The sequence below is a fragment of the Myxocyprinus asiaticus genome, chromosome 16 (genome assembly GCF_019703515.2).
Source record: "Myxocyprinus asiaticus isolate MX2 ecotype Aquarium Trade chromosome 16, UBuf_Myxa_2, whole genome shotgun sequence".
In the NCBI taxonomy this organism is placed as follows: Eukaryota; Metazoa; Chordata; class Actinopteri; order Cypriniformes; family Catostomidae; genus Myxocyprinus; species Myxocyprinus asiaticus.
The window spans coordinates 4,576,478-4,597,562 of NC_059359.1; the positions used below are offsets into that span (position 1 = coordinate 4,576,478).

The window sequence follows — 21,085 nt, forward strand, 5'->3', positions numbered from 1 at the left end:
TAAGGTCAATTCATTTATTGATCTCAAATGTATGCAATTAATTCAGAATATTAATTTGGTACAGAATTAATTCAGCCCAAACTGTGCGGGTGGGCCTTATATTGGCTAAATCAATATAACGGTTGAAATATGTCAACCGGTAGAGGTTTTTGTATTGTTTTTATCGCGATTTTGCAAAATGCCACTGCACGGGGAATGCGTGTTCCAATCAGAAGTTGTGCTACAAATACTCATTATATTATAACAATTATATTATTGTTATGCGTCTTTATTTATTTTTGGGTAATTTTTTGAAGGTGCCTTTTTCTCATGGATGAGGGCACTTTCATGATACTTTTCATTAATATTCTTTTAGATAACTTTCATTATTTTGGGGAATTTCTTTTTAATCACTTTCATAAAATGAGTATATTGTGATATATATATATATATATTGTTATCGACCAAAACTTCAACCAAAGAATATTGCGATATTCATTTTTGCTTATTTCATCCACCTCTACCGAAATGCTTACAATTGTTTTGTTCATTATTTCAGTGTTAGGTGTACTATTGGACCCACTTTATATTAGCTGGCTTTAACTACTATGTAATTAAGCATTTGCTATAACATACTTATTATTTACATATGTGTTGTTGCATTGTACTTACAGTTAAAATACCTGCATTTAATTACATTTGTAGTTACACATTTAACCTTACCCCTAACCCTAAACCTAACCCCAACCCTTACCCTAACCCCTAACCCCTAAGCAGCAAATGTGAATCTTGTGAAAATGTTGCAGAACAACATGTAGTTACACAATAAATACAATGTATTTATGTATTTTAATGTTAGTACATAGTAGTTAAAGACACCTAATATAAAGTGAGACCGTACTATTTATTTTTGTTTTTGTAAATGTTATACTTTCTAGAACATTTGAAGACCTGTGACATCGCTTGGCTGACTTTCATATGCTGACGTACTTCCTATTGAAACAGGAAGCTCGGGCAGGGAAATATCGAAGGGTTTGTCCCTTGTTTTAAATAGCCAATAGGCTTTAGGTTTAACAATCTGCTAATTGCTAGTTGGTTGCAGATGGTATCAGGGGGAGGGACATTCGATTCTAGAGTGCATTTGATTGGACCAAAATCTGTGTGCAAGATGAGTCATCAATATTTTTGGTCAGTTTTCCCAGAAGATAAAGAATGTTTTAAATATGTAAATATCTGCAAAAGGTTAATTTTGTCAACTTTGAGAGTATATTAGCTTATAGATAGCCACGTTAGGGTTAAGATTAAAATTTGAAAATGCAATTCTCATTCTGCGAGACACAGAAGTCGCGTGATTCTCATGGACATCAGTCAGCAAACAAGACGAATCAATGCGTCTTTTAAACTTGGTAACACTGTCCTTTTGCAAGCACCGCTTATACCTTTTTCCGGAACATTTACACATTACCTTTAGATCAGAATCATAAGTCATAGAATGGCAGGCTCATGTATTTTTGGGCGCTAAACAGATCAACAAATCATTTGTTGGCGCCGTTCTGGTTGCCCTCAGCAACATGGTTCTGCTCGGGCTGACCTCATCCAGGGGTCAAAGGGGGTTGTGGGTAGAAGCAGGAACACACAGGTGCACCTCAGCTTCTACTGCTCTCTGTAATCACACTTTTCTCAATGGGAACGAGTGCGGAGGTGGGCCTGCTGTTTCTAATTGCTCTCTTTATGGAACCAGGGGCTATTTTAAAAGCTGTAGCCTTCAACCTGTAATTTATTGCAGGCTGTCCATCATATTTTTTCTTTGGATGTTCTGGATCTAGTTTTTTTTTTTTTTTTTTTTTTTTTAATCACTCATTTATTGTCAGTCAAAGGGACTATATGGTAGAGTTATATTTTTTAAAGAGTGAAAATTGCCTCTCTTATGTCGCAAAAATTCCCACGGTATTCAAGAAATTAGAGGGAACAAATGTGATCATGTAAGAATCAACCATTAAAAAACCAACTGAGCGAAACAGTCTGGTCTTGGAAGTAAAAATCCCATTAATTTTTTCCATAGGGGATTATATTATTAAAGATAACTTAAAAACCTTTAAATACAGACCTACCATGAGCATGAACAAAGTCATGTTTAATAGCAAATTCCTGGTGGGAACTACACTACCCATGATACTGAAGAGAAACATCCACCAATCAGAGAATCACTGCAAACAAAGTGCATCAAAAGAACTCTGCAGCGACACTCGCACGACACACTTGTGAATGACACAGTCAAGTCACTCTCCCTACATTCTCAAACTACTTATATATTTGTATATTAATATTTTGCAATATAGTGCTTCTATACTTAAAATCAACAAATTTAAATTAATAGTTTTATAGATTTCTATAATCTTTCATTCGATGATGCCATTAGCAATGCTCCATGGGATTGTAGTTCATTCCATCATGAAATACTTTAAGTACACAAGCCTTTGATGTTTTTGCTTCAAAACAAAGTTTTGATTCACCTCGGGGCTGGTTGGTTTGGTTAATGGCTAAGAATGCTTTGATGAAGGATTTTATGAAATCCCTACGGAAAAAAACCCCCAAAAATATGGGAAAAACACTTCCGGATCCAAGACAGCTGGAAGGGCACTGTTGCCCTCAATAGAGTTTGCCGTTAGCATGTTGCTAAGCTAGCTATTCGATACTCTAATAAGCATAAAAATGAATAGCACACACAAATATTGTTAAATAGTCCATTTTTAATAGATTTTTATTTACTTTTCTATTTGCCAGTTGCTCACTTGCCTTCTCCACAAAGAATACACATGCAGTGTCATCTTAGAATTTGGCCAAAAGAAGGCATCTTTGTGTAGGGAGCATGCCTACAGGTGCATCTCAATAAATTAGAATGTCGTGGAAAATTTCATTTATTTCAGTAATTCAACTCAAATTGTGAAACTCGTGTATTAAATATATTCAATGCACACAGACTGAAGTAGTTTAAGTCTTTGGTTCTTTTAATTGTGATGATTTTGGCTCACATTTAACAAAAACCCACCAATTCACTATCTCAAAAAATTAGAATACATCATAAGACCAATACAAAAAACATTTTTAGTGAATTGTTGGCCTTCTGGAAAGTATGTTCATTTACTGTATATGTACTCAATACTTGGTAGGGGCTCCTTTTGCTTTAATTACTGCCTCAATTTGGCGTGGCATGGAGGTGATCAGTTTGTGGCACTGCTGAGGTGGTATGGAAGCCCAGGTTTCTTTGAAAGTGGTCTTCAGCTCAACTGCATTTTTTGGTCTCTTGTTTCTCATTTTCCTCTTGACAATACCCCATTGATTCTCTATGGGGTTCAGGTCTGGAGAGTTTGCTGGCCAGTCAAACACACCAACACCATGGTCATTTAACCAACTTTTGGTGCTTTTGGCAGTGTGGGCAGGTGCCAAATCCTGCTGGAAAATGAAATCAGCATCTTTAAAAAGCTGGTCAGCAGAAGGAAGCATGAAGTGCTCCAAAATTTCTTGCTAAACGGGTGCAGTGACTTTGGTTTTCAAAAAACACAATGGACCAACACCAGCAGATGACATTGCACCCCAAATCATCACAGATTGTGGAAACTTAACACTGGACTTCAAGCAACTTGGGCTATGAGCTTCTCCACCCTTCCTCCAGACTCTAGGACCTTGGTTTCCAAATGAAATACAAAACTTGCTCTCATCTGAAAAGAGGACTTTGGAACACTGGGCAACAGTCCAGTTCTTCTCCTTAGCCCAGGTAAGATGCCTCTGACGTTGTCTGTGGTTCAGGAGTGGCTTAACAAGAGGAATAAGACAACTGTAGCCAAATTCCTTGACGCGTCTGTGTGTGGTGGCTCTTGATGCCTTGACCCCAGCCTCAGTCCATTCCTTGTGAAGTTCTCCCAAATTCTTGAATCGATTTTGCTTGACAATCCTCATAAGGCTGTGGTTCTCTCGGTTGGTTGTGCATCTTTTTCTTCCACACTTTTTCCTTCCACTCAACTTTCTGTTAACATGCTTGGATACAGCACTCTGTGAACAGCCAGCTTCTTTGGCAATGAATGTTTGTGGCTTACCCTCCTTGCGAAGGGTGTCAATGATTGTCTTCTGGACAACTGTCAGATCAGCAGTCTTCCCCATGATTGTGTAGCCTAGTGAACCAAACTGAGAGACCATTTTGAAGGCTCAGGAAACCTTTGCAGGTGTTTTGAATTGATTAGCTGATTGGCATGTCACCATATTCTAATTTGTTGAGATAGTGAATTGGTGGGTTTTTGTTAAATGTGAGCCAAAATCATCACAATTAAAAGAACCAAAGACTTAAACTACTTCAGTCTGTGTGCACTGAATTTATTTAATACATGAGTTTCACAATTTGAGTTGAATTACTGAAATAAATGAACTTTTGCATGACATTCTAATTTATTGAGATGCACCTGTATAGTATGATGCCTTAAATGCTGCCTACGTAGGCAGCTCAGTAGGTTTTGGAACATAGCCCATCATGTTATTTTTATTCATGGCATATGAATGTTTTCGAACAGTACCACAGTATATGCCAAAGTACCATAGTGTAACCATCTGTAATACTTTTTATGAGAATCTGTCTGTGGTAAATCATGCTTACCTGCGTGGTACGTGTTCCCTCACCGCAGGTTTGATTCAGGTGGGCAAGTGGAACCCCGTGCCCCTCTCCTACGTGACGGATGCGCCCGACGCCACAGTGGCGGACATGCTACAGGATGTGTACCATGTGGTCACGCTGAAAATCCAGCTTCACAGGTCAGTGTGTCCCATATACTGTACCCACAACACAAGAGACAAGAGACACCACATATAGTGTTGTTTCCCACAAGCCACTGCTGTGGGCACACACACACACACACCTCTTCCTCTCTCTGCTGATATCCATGTACACCTGTCTGTCTCTCGTCCCCCTGAGGGTTTATAGCTGTCTTACACTTTAAGGTGTCCCTACTGTGATCTTTCCTTCTTGGTGTGTATCTGCAAACATAAACGTGTTAATTGCACGTTACAGCAGTACTAGCTTGTATCCAGTTAATTCCTTCATATATTTTCAAACCTCCAAATCATTGACAGATTTAAGGTAGTCGCTACTGATATTGTTTTTAATTGCAGATACTGATACCAATGTCTAGATGGTCCTATGGATGATATAATTGATGGATATATATATATATATATATATATATATATATATATATATATATATATATATATATATATATATATATAGTATACATGTATATGTATGCATGTATATACAGTATATATATATATATACATACACATACATATGGGTACTTTTGCGCTCTGCAGAGTTTGCCGTTAGTGTGTTGCTTGTATAGTGCAATATGTTTTACAAATACAGTATAGACCATATCAAGGACAGTAAACAATATCAAAGGAATTCGAATGCTACTGCGCATGTCTAGCCTAGAAGCATTTCCGGTAGCAGCAACCCAGAACTGTCAAAATAAAATGACTATCACAAACTTTTAGAGTCTAGCTAAAACAGAGCAAATGTGATATTTGCAAAAACTGAAAATAAACAATGAGGTGTCATTACTGGATCCTTTAAATAAGACTCTGAGTCAACAAATTTTCTCAAACATCAAACCTGAAGTAACTTAACCAGACGTGTTTTTGATACTGAGCATGTCTATGCGATAGAGGCGATGAAATTGATCACTTTTAGAGCTCTACCTCTCAAACTTACAATTAGTTTGCATAATTTATTTCCCCTACCAGAGATTATATGTATGCTACAGTTGTTAGTACTGCACGTATCCATCGGAGGGTGATTTATCTAGTTTGGAACGCAGTCTGAGGTCACTTCTAGCAGGAAATGTTCAAGGAACAAAAAGACGTAATTTCCTTAAACCGTCTTGAAATGGTCTATATTGCACTTTATTGTTTGCACTCTATATTGTTGCACTGGATACTACTATTCTGATGCTAGTGAAACTTTGTAATGCAGCACTTTTTGAACCACTGTCTCAAGATGAATCGCTTATGATGTATTATTCCTCCTTTGTAAATCGCTTTGGATAAAAGCATCTGCCAAATGAATAAATGTGAATGTAAATGAATTGCACTATATATATATATATATATATATATATATATATATATATATATATATATATATATATATATATATATATATATATATATGCATGTATAAATATGTATATATAGTGTACTGTTTACTAATGTTTAAGGTTAATGATTAATTTTTGATTAAATTTTGATTTTTATCGAAACGTGCAATGAGTAATCCAAAGGTAATTCTGAAGTAATCAGATTAGATTGCCTGAAAGTGTAATCTAAAATATTTAGTAACTGATTTCAATTTTAGTTGTGTAATTTGTAATCAGTACCAAATTACATTTTGGAGGTAATCTACCCAACACTATATATATATATATATATATATATATATTATTTATTAATGTTATTTTATAAAAAAAATAGGGCTGTCAATCGATTACAATTTTTAATTAAATTAATTGCATGATATGTTGATTAATTGATCAGATTAAAAAAAGCCCCTTAAATAACAATAATTCAACATATAATTGTTAAATAATTATAAATAGTTATATTTAAATAATTATAAATAAAACATATATATTATAAAAATAATAATACAGGCGATTAAAATGCATTACATTATTTTGGCACACAAGTAAAGCATTAAAAAAGACAATACAAAAAGTGGCTTTAGAATGCAACATATTGTTTATTTCCATATTATTGAACATAAGCCTACAGTCCATAGCAATCCATTTTGCAACTTAATTCATCAGTCAGTCAGAGATGTATTACAAGGGCTTGTTTCAACGTACACCTGTGTCAGATGGATGCTTTTGGAGCGTCATAAACGTACCATTGTTAGGTCGTTGTATCTAGTTCAACAAAGTTTGGAAATTAGAAAAACATGCCATGAGATCCCTGCATTTGAATTTGCTCTCCATCAAGCTGTTTCAATGCAAGAACGTGTTCTCATCTCGTCTGCCCTTGGTAAGTGTCGTTTGTTCTCTGTATAAGCTGCACGTTGCCTATACATCTGGAGTTCTGCTTACTGCCCCCTGGAGAAAACAGGTGGTACTACAAGTTTGAATTGCTGGGATATAAGATATATTCCTTATTACGGTACGGAGACATGATTAATTGCATTATTTTTTTCTTATTTTTTATATAATTAATTGCACAGAATTAACAAATTAAACTGACAACCCTAAAAAAAAAAATGCATTAATTATTATTCCGCTACATGAACACTTATTTTATGCATTATTTACACTAGCGCTTCAAAACATGGGAGTTCGATATGAGTTGGGAGCGTGACTATCTGTTGTGTAACCAATCCCAGATGGTTGTTTTTGAAACTTGTTTAAAAATGTTAGCATTTCCATGTGGTGACACTAGTGGCACATAAATTACACACTTCCCCTTTAAAAAGGTATGAAACCGTCAACATTATACTTTTAAAATTATTAATCTGGAAAACCATTCACGCTAAGTTTATGTAAGATACATTCAAGAATGTGCTGTTACACTACATTAGTGATGCATACTGTCATTGAACATCTCGGAACATTCCTTGCATTGATCAGTGCGATATTTTCTTGGCAGTGTGCCGTTTATTGCATCCTATTAAACAAGCATTTATTAATGACACTCTGAATGCAGCTGTGTTTTCTCCATTGATTTGGTGGCAGCACCTTTTTTCTAACATGCATATATAAATACAGAATAAATGCTCAGAATACGTGATTTTTTGTTTTTAGATAGTTGTAAATGCTGGTCGTATTGTCATGCATCTAGCTTCTAAATCTAGCTGGAAACACCTTAAATTATTTTAGCAAGCACATGAAGGCAGGAAGGTAGAAGAAACATGAAATAATAGCCGCCACATGCAGCTGATGTATAATTCATGCATCAATACAGCAGATGTGTTGTATAAAGTAATTAACTAATCAGAACAATCAGGAAAGAGAGAGAGGGAGAGAGAGACTCCAGATGCATCTGCTACATGCGCCAAATGAAATCTGTCTGTCTTAAAGGGACGTTTGCAGCAAGGAAGCAAAACCCAATGCTCACTAGTCTCACGTAACCGGACCTTTGACTGATCTGCATAAGGTCTGGCCCACATTGCAGCTTATTCTGGCCAAGAACCACCCACTTTGATGGGAAGAGACCATCTGATTGACATGTAAAGCGACTAATCATGGTTTGTTTTGTTTGGGAGATCATGGGATGTTCCAGGAGAGTTCCATGGGCTGTATGTAAATTCAGTACCATAATTTCTATCCCAATTGGTAGCTGAAACAACACACATTTCCTTACCACTGAAAATTATAGTTTACACATATCTGAAATACTTCAACTCAATTGTTTAACAGCCCTTTCGAAAACAATAATAATAATAATAATAATAATAATTAGCAGAACCTGTAAAGTTTCAACGGAAACGGTACAGTCTGGTCAAAAACTTGAAACATCCTCCTTATTTTCTCTTTGTGTGGTGACATCTTGGCTAATGTTCGCATGTTCATCCATGGAGTGTCTATGCACAGTGTTGAGGTGCTTCCTGAAGTCATTGTATGTATGAAAGGAAATGGGACATCCTGCTTTAAAAACTGCAAAGAGTTACCTCGTAGGAGAGACTGAAGATGTAGCGGGCTTTGAACAGCTCATCAAAAGTTGCCACTGATGTCTGAGCCTTGCATGGGACCGCCTTCTGTTCAAGGATGGTGTGTCTGGCTCCTATCCTGTGGTCAATGAGCAAATACAGTTAAGTTTAGTTCAAGTAGTGTTTTCTCAAGGAATAACACATCTATACAGTTTAAGATATAACTTTTAAAATGTTAATTGCACAACTATTCAAAATGCCACACAAACTCATGTTTACAATGTTGGTTTTTTGCAGCTTTTTCCATGCCCTTAGATCAGTGGTTTTCTTCTGTTTTCTTAAAGTTCAGGGGAAGAAGATTTTGCTAAAAGAAAATTGATGGCATTTCACTATCCCATCTTAGAGGCAAACTAAATAAATTAGCCAAATAAAAGTAGTTAAATGCAAGAATAAAAGGATTTCTGAAATCAGATTGTAAAACTGACCAAAGTGTGTTCTCAGGTTGAGGTTGAAGTGATGCCAGCAGCCCCTCAAATACATATTCGGGTGTTGAGTCCTGTGGTCTGCAATGAAATGGGACATTCGCCACTTCGCCAAGATTTTTTATATCTTGTCTCCAAACAGAAATCCCGGTCAATCTTTCCGTGGTTAATTTTATGTGGAATTTCGAAAGGTCATGAAGCTAGTGATTTTCTCACCAATCCAGGCACATCTAGGAAAGAAAATGAAGCATCCTCTTCATGAACCATCTTTTGTCTAGAATTAAAAGTTGCTTTCATTATTCATTTGAATAAGTGTGGGAGGGGCTCATGAATTAACACTTTAAGAGTTAACAGCGAGTACATAGATCTTCATATCAGCACTGTAGGTTTAACACTACATTTGGACACCAACTCTTTGTTTAAAGAGAGGGAAATACACTTGTTTTAACTCAACTTTGTGTTAGATTAACTCAAATTTGAGTTAAAATAACCCTGAACTCCTAACCTTTTCATTAACACCACAATTGTAACTCTGGTAAATTTGCTGTGTACAATAATGCTGTCTTTACCATCAATATATGCCAGTGGAAGTTGTTTAAAGGCAGCCAACCGCATTGGAACTGGCGATTTCGGTCAGCTCTTTCCAGTTTTGTGTGCAATATGCATTCAATTAGTCAGTAAACCCACTGTAGGCTGAGACTTAGTGCTAACATTCTCTCTCTTTTTTCTCTTCCCATGTCTCTTGCCCTCTCTGCAGCTGTCCTAAACTGGAAGACCTTCCGCCAGAGCAGTGGACCCACTCTACAGTAAGAAATGCCCTCAAGGAGTTACTCAAAGACATGAACCAGAGCTCTCTGGCTAAAGAATGTCCTTTATCACAGGTGCTGGAAACTTCCACCTCTAGTTGGCAAGACTGCAAGTGTCCCTTTTCAAATGCCCAGAGTTTGATAGAGTGGAAATGGACAGAATTGCCATAGAAATCGAAATCAATAGCCATTGTCATGCCCTTAGATCAATGCACTGTATTTTCATGTGAACGCAGCAGCACTAGTTGTTAAGAATGTAAGGTATTGTTGTGTACACAATGGGCGAAGGGCAATGATCTTGATCATGCGTCTCACGCTAAAAACCATCATAGGAGAATCTCACAAAACCTCTTGAGAATGTGTCTGGGTCATGTTTGACCCCAAAAACAAAAGAAAGAAATAAGAAATGATGGTAACACTTTGCAATAATATTGTATTTGCTAACATTAGTTAATGCAATAGGTATCATAAACTAGCAATGAACGGTTTTATTTTACAGCATTTATTAATCTGGGTTATTTTTGATTTACGAAATTGATAATTGTTTGCGTTAGTTCATAATGCATTAACTAATGTTAATGTATACAACTTTTACATTTAAAAGTGTGTTAATAAATGGTGAAATTAAGATTAATCAAGATAAATAAGTAACGTAAAAGTATTTTTTTATCATTAGTTAATTTTATTTTATGTTACCGAAATTATATTTTGCATAAAGAAAATGATGCCTGTTTAGAACCGTTAAGCTTTTTTCCAATGTGACATTAATTTCATGAGAATTAAGCACATTTCATTCACATTACTGTAATGCAGAGAAATCTAATTATTGTTACTGTTATGCAAAAAGCCTTATGATAATTAATTAAATTTTACGCATTTATTGTGCTGCCTTTAATAAATGTTGAATTTAATACAAAAATAATTGTATTACAGAAAAAATGCTGTAAAAGTCATGAGAATTAGCATTAAGAATAAGAATTACATAAAAAAAAAAATTGTAATGTGAAATCCTTTTTTAATGAAAATTAAGCACATTATTTACCCCTGATACTCATTACTGTAATACAATTATTATAATATTAAAAATAATATTTTATTTAAATTGTATGTATTTATACATCATCATAGTATTTATTGTGCTGCCTTTAATTTGTGTGGATTTAAATACAAAAATCTTGCAGGAAAAAAAAAATGACTGTATTACAGTAATGGAATCTAATGACAATAACCATTGAGATTAATGGGAATTACAGAAATCACTTAAAAAGCAAAACATGTTGGTGCATTACGATAATGAGAATTTTGGGGGGAAATGTGCTTAGTTGTCATGAAACCAATGTCACAATACAAAATAAATAAATAAGTAAATAAAAAATCTCAATGGTCCCAAAATAGGTTTAATTTTCTTTATGCAAAATATATTGATTTTGGGATGAAATGTAACCTGGACATGTTTTTGTTTAAATGTATCCTTATGTGACAGGTGTAGCAACTTTAATAGCAAAACTACAGTGTAAATATTCAGGGAAAGACATTTCAACCAGCATCCAGCTTGTGTGTTGGAGTGATTGTAGTCTATTTCATCTTAGGGAAGCTCATTCCTGCAGGTGCATGTTTGTGTGTATTAGAAGAACTGCAGAGTGTGGTGATGTAAAGAGTCCCAGGGTGCTCTTCAGGCAGCGCATGGGCCGGGCCGCCCCACATCTCTCTAATCACTCTGTTTACAGTCCATATGTGAGCTATTCCCACCGAGCACCGGCCCGGTACTTACACTGAATTAGAGCCTCGCTCGCAACGAGCATGCTGTAGGCTGGGCAGCCCATGCGCGTGTGCTGGGGGAGGGGAGGTTTCTGCTTTTGCTTTTTGATTTCTCTCACCGGCTTGAGAAGAGGAGTGTCATTTTCTCATTTTAGTTGCAAACGTGCAACTTCTCCGTTAGAACAGGGTGCATTGTCTGCCACTTAGGAAGGAACGTGTGGGTTGTTTTCTGTAGGTAACCCAGTCCAGGTGACCTGCTTTTTCAGTTGAATGGTAGTTGTATTGGAACAGGAAGAGTGGGAGAGATCAGACCGATTTGGGAACTGCAAATTTTTATAGGATTAGTGTCTCCTTGATACCCTGAAAGGTAATCCCTAAAGAAAGTTTTAAAACGGTAACACTCCAATAAAGGTGAATAAATAGAGAACACAGATAATTATGCCATGTTGATGAAAAAGGAGGGGGTCATGAAGTCTTTTATCCACAGCTGTGTTACATGTTTAGGCTTATACACTTGCAGTAGTAGCCTTCATTGTAGGGATATGCAAATCTGCATACCTTCAAAATCGACTACTAAGTGGTTGGTCTGAATTACAACTAGTAGGGAAGCTCCATCTCTGCTGAAAAAACACCTTAAACCAGCCTAATCTGTTTTGCTGGTCTTAGCGGGTCTCCTAGCCTTGCTAAGATTGTCTCTTTGCTGGTTTTAGAGGGGTTTTGGCTACTTTTCAAGCTGCAGACCAGCTTCAGGTTTGTCTGGTTTAAGATGTTTAAGAATGATCTGTTTACTGGCTTTAGAGGGGGTTTGAGCCCTTTTCATTTGGTCAGGCTGGAAGAATAGCTGAAGACCAGCTTGGCCAGGCTGGGAGACCAGCTAAGTGCAGCAGACCAGCTTAGGCTGGTTTAAGCTGTTTAAGGCTGGTACGTTTGCTGGTTTTTGAGGGGGTTTTGGGCCCTTTTTAAATTATAAGGCTGGGAGTCTAGCTGAAGACCAGTTTGACCAGGCAGGGAGACCAGCTAAGACCAGCAAACAAGCTTAGGCTGGTTTAAGGCATTTAAGGCTGGTCCATTTCCTGGTTTTAGAGGGGGTTTGGGCACTTTTCAGTGGTTCAGGCTGGCAGACCAGGCTGGGAGATCAACTAGACTAGCTAAAGACTAGCTTTGCCAGACTGGGAGAACATTTAAGACCAGCAAAACATCTTAGACTGGATAAAGGTGTTTAAGGATTGTTTGTTTGCTGGTTTTACAGGGATTTTGGGCACTTTTCCAGCTTGGCCAGGATAAGAGACTAGCTGAAGACCAGCTTGGCCAGGCTTGGAGACCAACTAGACCAGCTCAAGACCAACTTGGCCAGGCAGGGAGACAAGCTAAGACCAGAAAACCAGTTTAGAATGGTTTAAAGTGTTTAAGGCTGGTCTGTTTGCTGGTTTTAAAGGGGTTAATGCATTTTTCAGTGGGTCAAGCTGGCAGACCAGGCTGGGAGATCAACTACACCAGATAAAGACCAGTTTTGCCAGAATGGGAGAACATCTTAGACCAGCGAACCATCTTAGGTTGGGTAAAGGTGATTAAGGCTGGTTTGTTTGCTGGTTTTAGTGGGGTTTTGGGCACTTTTCAGTGGGTCAGGCTGGCAGACTAGGCTGAGAGATCAGCTATACCAGCTAAGAACCAGCTTTGCCAGGTTGGGAGAATATCTAAGACCAAAGAACCATCTTAGGCTGGATAAAGGTGTTCAAGGCTGGTTTGTTTGCTGGTTTTTGTGGGATTTTGGGTACTTTTACAGCTTGGCCAGGCTGGGAGACTAGATAAATACCAGCTTGGCCAGGCTTGGAGACCAGCTATACCAGCAGAAGACCAGTTAGGCCAGACTGAGAGACCAGCAAAGAGTGGCAAACCATCTTAGTCTGGATTAAGGTGTATAAGGCTTGCTTTTTTGCTAGTTTTAAATGGGTTTGGGCACATTTCAGCAGGTCAGGCTGAGAAACCGGCCAAGACCAGTAAACCAGCTTAGGCTGGTTTAAGGTGTTTTTATGCAGGGGTATAATTACACTGGTTTGCTGGTCTTAGCTGGTCTTAGGCTGATCTGTTTGCTGGTTTTAGAGGGGTTTGGGGCACTTTTATAGCTTGGCCATGATGGGAGACCTGCTAAAGACCAGCTTGGCCAGACTCAGAGACTAGCTAAGGCCAGAAAACCACCTTAGGCTTGATTAAAGTGTATAAGGCTTGCTTTTTTGCTAGTTTTAAATGGGTTTGGGCACATTTCAGCAGGTCAGGCTGAGAATCCAGCCAAGACCAGTAAACCAGCTTAGGCTGGTTTAAGGTGTTTTTATGCAGGGGTATAATTACACTGGTTTGCTGGTCTTAGCTGGTCTATGCATTTCTGAAAGTGTTGTTATTGTTCTTGGCGGAATATAATTCGAATTTATGCAGACTGATTTCTTGTGTAATATAGGGTTAGCCCAACTGGTAGATTATAGTGTTAACAACACCAAGGTCATAGGTTCAATTCCCAGGGAATATACATGCTGAAAATGTATATGTGAAACATTAAAGAAAAGAGAAGAGCAAATTGCTCCAGCAGGTTTGCGAGCCGAGTGATGCTGAGGCCCCTCCTGCTCATCAGCCGTCTTTCAACACACGTGTCCCTGTTGTCAAACGTAACCCCTGTGTCCTCTCAGACGACCTCAACAATAGATCTCCCCACCCAGCCTGTGGCCCTGAAAGAGCAGCTGTGTAGTTGCATAGCAGCAAATAGCTGTCAAATGCAATCTTACCAGGCTGAGCTCTGGATTTGACATGGGCCTCTCTCCCCATCCACACAGAGTGGACGAAAAAGAAGCTGTAATTAAGATGTTTTTTGAAAGAAAAAAAAAATTAAAAGGTTGTTGGGGGGTTCACCCACCTCTCCAACACAATGTAAATAGTCTCTCCGTAGGGAGACAGGATTGAACATTTCACATTTATATTTGTGCTAGTCACCAGCATATGCTGTGTTTTGAATGCTGGTCCACAACACTAACAAGCTAACAAGGCTTTTTCCAGCATAAACCAGCTTTGATCAGTATAGGAATTGCATGCTGGTTAAGATTATCTTTTCGGCAAGGTTGGCAGATGTTTTTTTCCAAAGTGTCTATTAGTGTATTCTGGATTTACATAAATTCATACGTTCATATGTTCCTTGGGAATCGAACCCATGACCTTGCTCTACCTGTTGAGCTACAGGAACAAAGAGCTCAGAACAAGGAAGTACCAACTGGGAGTGCCTGGCCAGATGAGCATTTTAATGCACCTCTCCCGTGACAGAAAATCAAATAGATTGTTTAGGTTGATAACACAGAGTCAGACTTCCTGGGCGCACCGATAAGGCCTTGTGATGGTTATCATTTAAAGGGACTCATCCTATTTACCTGTAGATTGTTCCTGGTGTGCAGTACAACGAGGCTCAGCAGCGTTTATTCGCCTGGTTTGTTGGGTGTCGCCGTGGCATACGGGCTCAGGAGATGTGGCGTGATGTTTGCTGTGAGTCGAGTGATTAATGAACAATGCTTTCCACAACATCTGTGACAACACGGCGAACCGTACTCAATATGGGACTCAGCCAGGATTTAAACATTTCACCCAACATGACTGGCACTCTCTTAACCAGAAAAGTAGATATAAAACAAATCATGATGACTCATGAAATGTATTTATTTTTTTCCTCTGCTATTGTTGATTGATTTTATTGGTTGGTTAGCCCTTTTCTACCATCACTATCTCTGATGATTGTTGTTTTGAGATTAGCAATAACCGGGGGTGACATTTAAAATGCCCGTTGGCCTTCAAAAGGGCACCTGCCTGGCCACCTATCAGCCTGGCAGCATCTTGGAGGGCTCACTGTGATTTCATATTCCTCTCCTGCTTTAGGAAAGGGTCTTCTGCTACTCAGGGTACAGTAAAATACTTTTAATTTCTACAGCAGCATGAACTTTGGCAATAAAGGTTAATAGTCCTTCTCAAGCATACACAGTGATATGTGTACTTGAGTGAGCAGTTAACCCTCTTTTGCCTGTTCCTGCTGAACTGTGCATCTGTTCATAAACTATGATGCCATAGAATACTTTTTTTTTTTTTTTGTTCCATATGATGCCATAGGAGATCCTTTTTAAATTATATGATGCCATAGGAGATCCTTTTTAAGTTCCATATGATGCCATAGGAGAACCTTATATAAATACCATATGATGCCATAGATAATTTCTTTAATTATATGATGCCATAGGAGATATTTTTTTAAGTTCCATATGATGCATTTACATTTACATTTACATTTATTCATTTGGCAGATGCTTTTATCCAAAGCGACTTACAAAAGAGGAACACAATGCTATAGGATAACCGTAAATAAATTCCATATGATGCCATAGGAAAACCTTTTTCAGTTCCATATGATGCCATAGGAGAACCTTATATAAATTCCATATGCCATAGATCCTTTTTAAATTATATGATGCCATAGGAGATAATTTTAAGTTCCATATGATGCCATAGGAGAACCTTATATAAATTCCATATGCCAAATATCCTTTTTAAATTATATGATGCCATATGAGAACCATTTTAAGTTCCAAATGATGCCATATGAATTCATTTTTAAGTTCAATATGATGCTATAGGAGATCCTTTTTAAATTATATGATGCCATAGGAGATCCTTTTTAAGTTCCATATGATGCCATAGGAGAACCTTATATAAATTCCATATGATGCCATAGATAATTTCTTTAAAGATATGATGCCATAGGAGATATTTTTTTAAGTTCCATATGATGCATTTACATTTACATTTACATTTATTCATTTGGCAGATGCTTTTATCCAAAGCGACTTACAAAAGAGGAACACAATGCTATAGGATAACCGTAAATAAATTCCATATGATGCCATAGGAAAACCTTTTTCAGTTCCATATGATGCCATAGGAGAACCTTATATAAATTCCATATGCCATAGATCCTTTTTAAATTATATGATGCCATAGGAGATAATTTTAAGTTCCATATGATGCCATAGGAGAACCTTATATAAATTCCATATGCCATAGATCCTTTTTAAATTATATGATGCCATAGGAGATAATTTTAAGTTCCATATGATGCCATAGGAGAACCTTATATAAATTCCATATGCCAAATATCCTTTTTAAATTATATGATGCCATAGGAGATCCTTTTTAAGTTCCATATGATGCCATAGGAGAACCTTATATAAATTCCATATGATGCCATAGATAATTTCTTTAAAGATATGATGCCATAGGAGATATTTTTTTAAGTTCCATATGATGCATTTACATTTACATTTACATTTATTCATTTGGCAGATGCTTTTATCCAAAGCGACTTACAAAAGAGGAACACAATGCTATAGGATAACCGTAAATAAATTCCATATGATGCCATAGGAAAACCTTTTTCAGTTCCATATGATGCCATAGGAGAACCTTATATAAATTCCATATGCCATAGATCCTTTTTAAATTATATGATGCCATAGGAGATAATTTTAAGTTCCATATGATGCCATAGGAGAACCTTATATAAATTCCATATGCCATAGATCCTTTTTAAATTATATGATGCCATAGGAGATAATTTTAAGTTCCATATGATGCCATAGGAGAACCTTATATAAATTCCATATGCCAAATATCCTTTTTAAATTATATGATGCCATATGAGAACCATTTTAAGTTCCAAATGATGCCATATGAATTCATTTTTAAGTTCAATATGATGCTATAGGAGATCCTTTTTTAAGTTCCATATGATGCCATACTGTAGGAGAACCTTATATAAATGTCATATGATGCCAGAGTTCCTTTTTTATATTATATGATGCCATAGGAGATAATTTTTACGTTCCAAATGATGCCATAGGAAAACCTTTTTAAGTTCCGTATGATGCCATATGTGATCTTTTTTAAGTTCCATATGATGCCATAGGAGATCCTTAAGTTCCATATGATGTAATAGGAGAACCTTAATTTAAATTCCATATGATGCCATAGGAAAACATTAAGTTACATATGTTGCAATAGGAGATCCTTTTTAAGATCCATATGATACCATAGGAAAACATTTTTAAGTTCTATATGATGCCATAGGAGAACCTTTTAAGTTCCGTATGATGCCACTGGAGAACCTTTTTAAGTTCCATATGATGCCATAGGAGATCCTTTTTAAGTTCCATATGATGCCATACTGTAGGAGAACCTTATATAAATGTCATATGATGCCAGAGTTCCTTTTTTATATTATATGATGCCATAGGAGATAATTTTTACGTTCCAAATGATGCCATAGGAAAACCTTTTTAAGTTCCGTATGATGCCATATGTGATCTTTTTTAAGTTCCATATGATGCCATAGGAGATCCTTAAGTTCCATATGATGTAATAGGAGAACCTTAATTTAAATTCCATATGATGCCATAGGAAAACATTAAGTTACATATGTTGCAATAGGAGATCCTTTTTAAGATCCATATGATACCATAGGAAAACATTTTTAAGTTCTATATGATGCCATAGGAGAACCTTTTAAGTTCCGTATGATGCCACTGGAGAACCTTTTTAAGTTCCATATGATGCCATAGGAGATCCTTTTTAAGTTCCATATGATGCCATAGGATAACCTTTTTAAAGTTTTATGTGATGTCATAAGAGATCCTTTTTAAGTTCCATATGATGCCATAGGAGAACCTTTTAAGTTCCGTGTGATGCCACTGGAGAACCTTTTTAAGTTCCATATGATGTCATAAGAGATCCTTTTTAAGTTCCATATGATGCCATATGAGATCCTTTTAAAAGTTCTATACTATTCCATAGGAGATCCTTTGTCAATTCCATATGATACCATAGGGAATCCTTTTTTAATTCCATATGATGAATTAGGAGATAATTTGTAAGTTCACATGATGCCATAAGAGAGCCTTTTTTAATTCCACGGTTCTTTAAAAAAAACATCAAAATAACCATATAGCAACTCAAGATCCCTATACAGCAAACAATGTTTCTTATAGCAAGAGCGTTTTTGTTGAAATCCTACAAAAAAGCATTTTATTTGTAAGAGTGCATCTTTAGGCCTGCTCCACAATTAGGAAAAGGGAATGCTAAAGTGTAAAGGTGTTGTGTTCTTCACTGAGGATATTCTGAGCCACAACCCCCATTTTCCCCCTCCACCCTCCACGTCCCCAAGTGCTCATGTTATAAAAATTATAAAGTTGACATACCTTTAATTTTAAAACAGATGGTTTCATCTTTTTAATATTTATAACAATCAAAACAATTTATGTGCTAGGTAGCCTAAGGCCATTAAAGTGTTAAGTGTTGGGTTTAATGAAAAAGAATCTCAGCTTTTTTTTCTTTCTTTTTTTTTTTTTTTTTTTGGAATGTATTAAAATAGAGGAAATGAATGGAAAATGTGGTGTTAGGGCAGCGTGGAGACATTGACTTGTTGTGTGGTCTCAACATGCTGAAACCAAAATGTAAATATGAGTTGTGTTCATATAGGGCAGAGGTCTCCAGTGCATTATCTGCCTTGTTATCTGCATTACAGATCTACTTGTACACATTCTGCTGTTTTTTGTCTTTCAGTAACTCACTGAGCTGTCCTTCATACTCTGTGGCATTTGTTTAAAAGGGACATGTATTCTTTTGCTTTACATTACTGCCGAGATGCACTACTGCAAAAATTAATGCATGAATCACATTTCTTACCGTTTATGTTACATCTAGATATGACAGTATAATATGTACACAATGTTATTGTCTATGTACATAGTGCAGCACGTTTGACAAGCTTTTGAGATAGTACTGTATGTAAAAGTGAATTTTAAATCTTATTTTCCTCTCTCTCTCTCTCTCTTGCAGAGTATGATTTCTTCAATTGTTAACAGCACTTACTATGCAAATGTTTCTGCTGCGAAGTGTCAAGAATTTGGACGCTGGTATAAACATTTCAAGAAGACAAAAGATATGATAGGTAAGCAGAATGTTGCAAACAAACATTTGTCAAAATTACATCTACAAGTATCTATCTATCTATCTGTCTGTCTGTCTGTCTGTGTATCTATCTATCTATCTGTCTGTCTGTGTAACTATCTATCTGTCTATCTATCTGCCTGTCTATCTGTCTGTCTGTCTGTGTATCTATCTATCTATCTATCTATCTGTCTATCTGTCTATCTGTCTGTCTGTGTATCTATCTATCTATCTATCTATCTATCTATCTATCTATCTATCTATCTATCTATCTATCTATCTATCTATCTATCTATCTATCTGTCTGTCTGTCTGTCTGTCTGTGTATCTATCTATCTATCTATCTGTCTGTCTGTCTGTCTGTCTGTCTGTGTAACTATCTATCTATCTATCTATCTATCTATCTATCTATCTATCTATCTATCTATCTATCTATCTATCTGTCTGTCTGTCTGTCTGTCTGTCTGTCTGTCTGTGTAACTATCTATCTATCTATCTATCTATCTATCTATCTATCTATCTATCTATCTATCTATCTGTCTGTCTGTCTGTCTGTCTGTGTAACTATCTATCTATCTATCTATCTATCTATCTATCTATCTATCTATCTATCTATCTATCTATCTATCTATCTATCTATCTGTCTGTCTGTCTGTCTGTCTGTCTGTCTGTCTGTCTGTGTAACTATCTATCTATCTATCTATCTATCTATCTATCTATCTATCTATCTATCTATCTATCTATCTATCTATCTACGTCTGTCTGTCTGTCTGTCTGTCTGTCTGTGTAACTATCTATCTATCTATCTATCTATCTATCTATCTATCTATCTATCTATCTATCTATCTGTCTGTCTGTCTGTCTGTCTGTCTGTGGTCTTAGTTATCTATCTATCTATCTATCTATCTATCTATCTATCTATCTATCTATCTGTCTGTCTGTCTGTCTGTCTGTCTGTCTGAGGCCTAAATATCCTTCAAAATTTCTAATTTTTGTAAACTATTGTAAACTTTCAGACAAGTCTTTGTAAAGCCAATATCAAAGATTGTCTTTATGAACTTTCCTTTTCTAATTTATTTTGATATGCCTCATTTCAAAATTATTGTATATTTTTGTACATTTTTATTATTGTTCTTTAGATTCAGTTAAAATGCTATCTGACTTTTGTACGCAAATATTAAATTTTTGAATATATATAAATTTTCAGAGCAAGAGGACTTTCTGTGATGTGTTAAATTCAAAATTTTTCATGCCACATAAAACAGTGATTTGATTTTTAGCTTTTAAAATGTTCAAACATACACCTGTCATCAGTCTGTCAGGTTATGCTGCAGTTCTTGACATCTTTCTCTTGTTTC

The 21,085-nt window shown here is 36.4% G+C and overlaps 1 protein-coding gene across 7 annotated transcripts in view; it reads left to right on the top strand.

The window, feature by feature from the left end:
- The window catches only part of LOC127454124 (DNA-binding protein SATB1-like), an 84,601-nt gene that overhangs the window by 17,860 nt on the left and 45,656 nt on the right, over positions 1–21,085 (top strand). For 6 of the 7 annotated variants that reach the window (XR_007899495.1, XM_051721101.1, XM_051721100.1 and 3 more), the window contains 3 exons: positions 4,653–4,779; positions 9,899–10,022; positions 19,617–19,728. Coding sequence is in view for 6 of the 7 variants with exons in the window: in XM_051721101.1 (XP_051577061.1) it covers positions 4,653–4,779; positions 9,899–10,022; positions 19,617–19,728 (363 nt within the window). In the remaining variant the exon portion in view is untranslated. The remainder of the gene's footprint in view (positions 1–4,652; positions 4,780–9,898; positions 10,023–19,616; positions 19,729–21,085) is intronic. The other variant, XM_051721104.1, reaches the window with a different exon arrangement.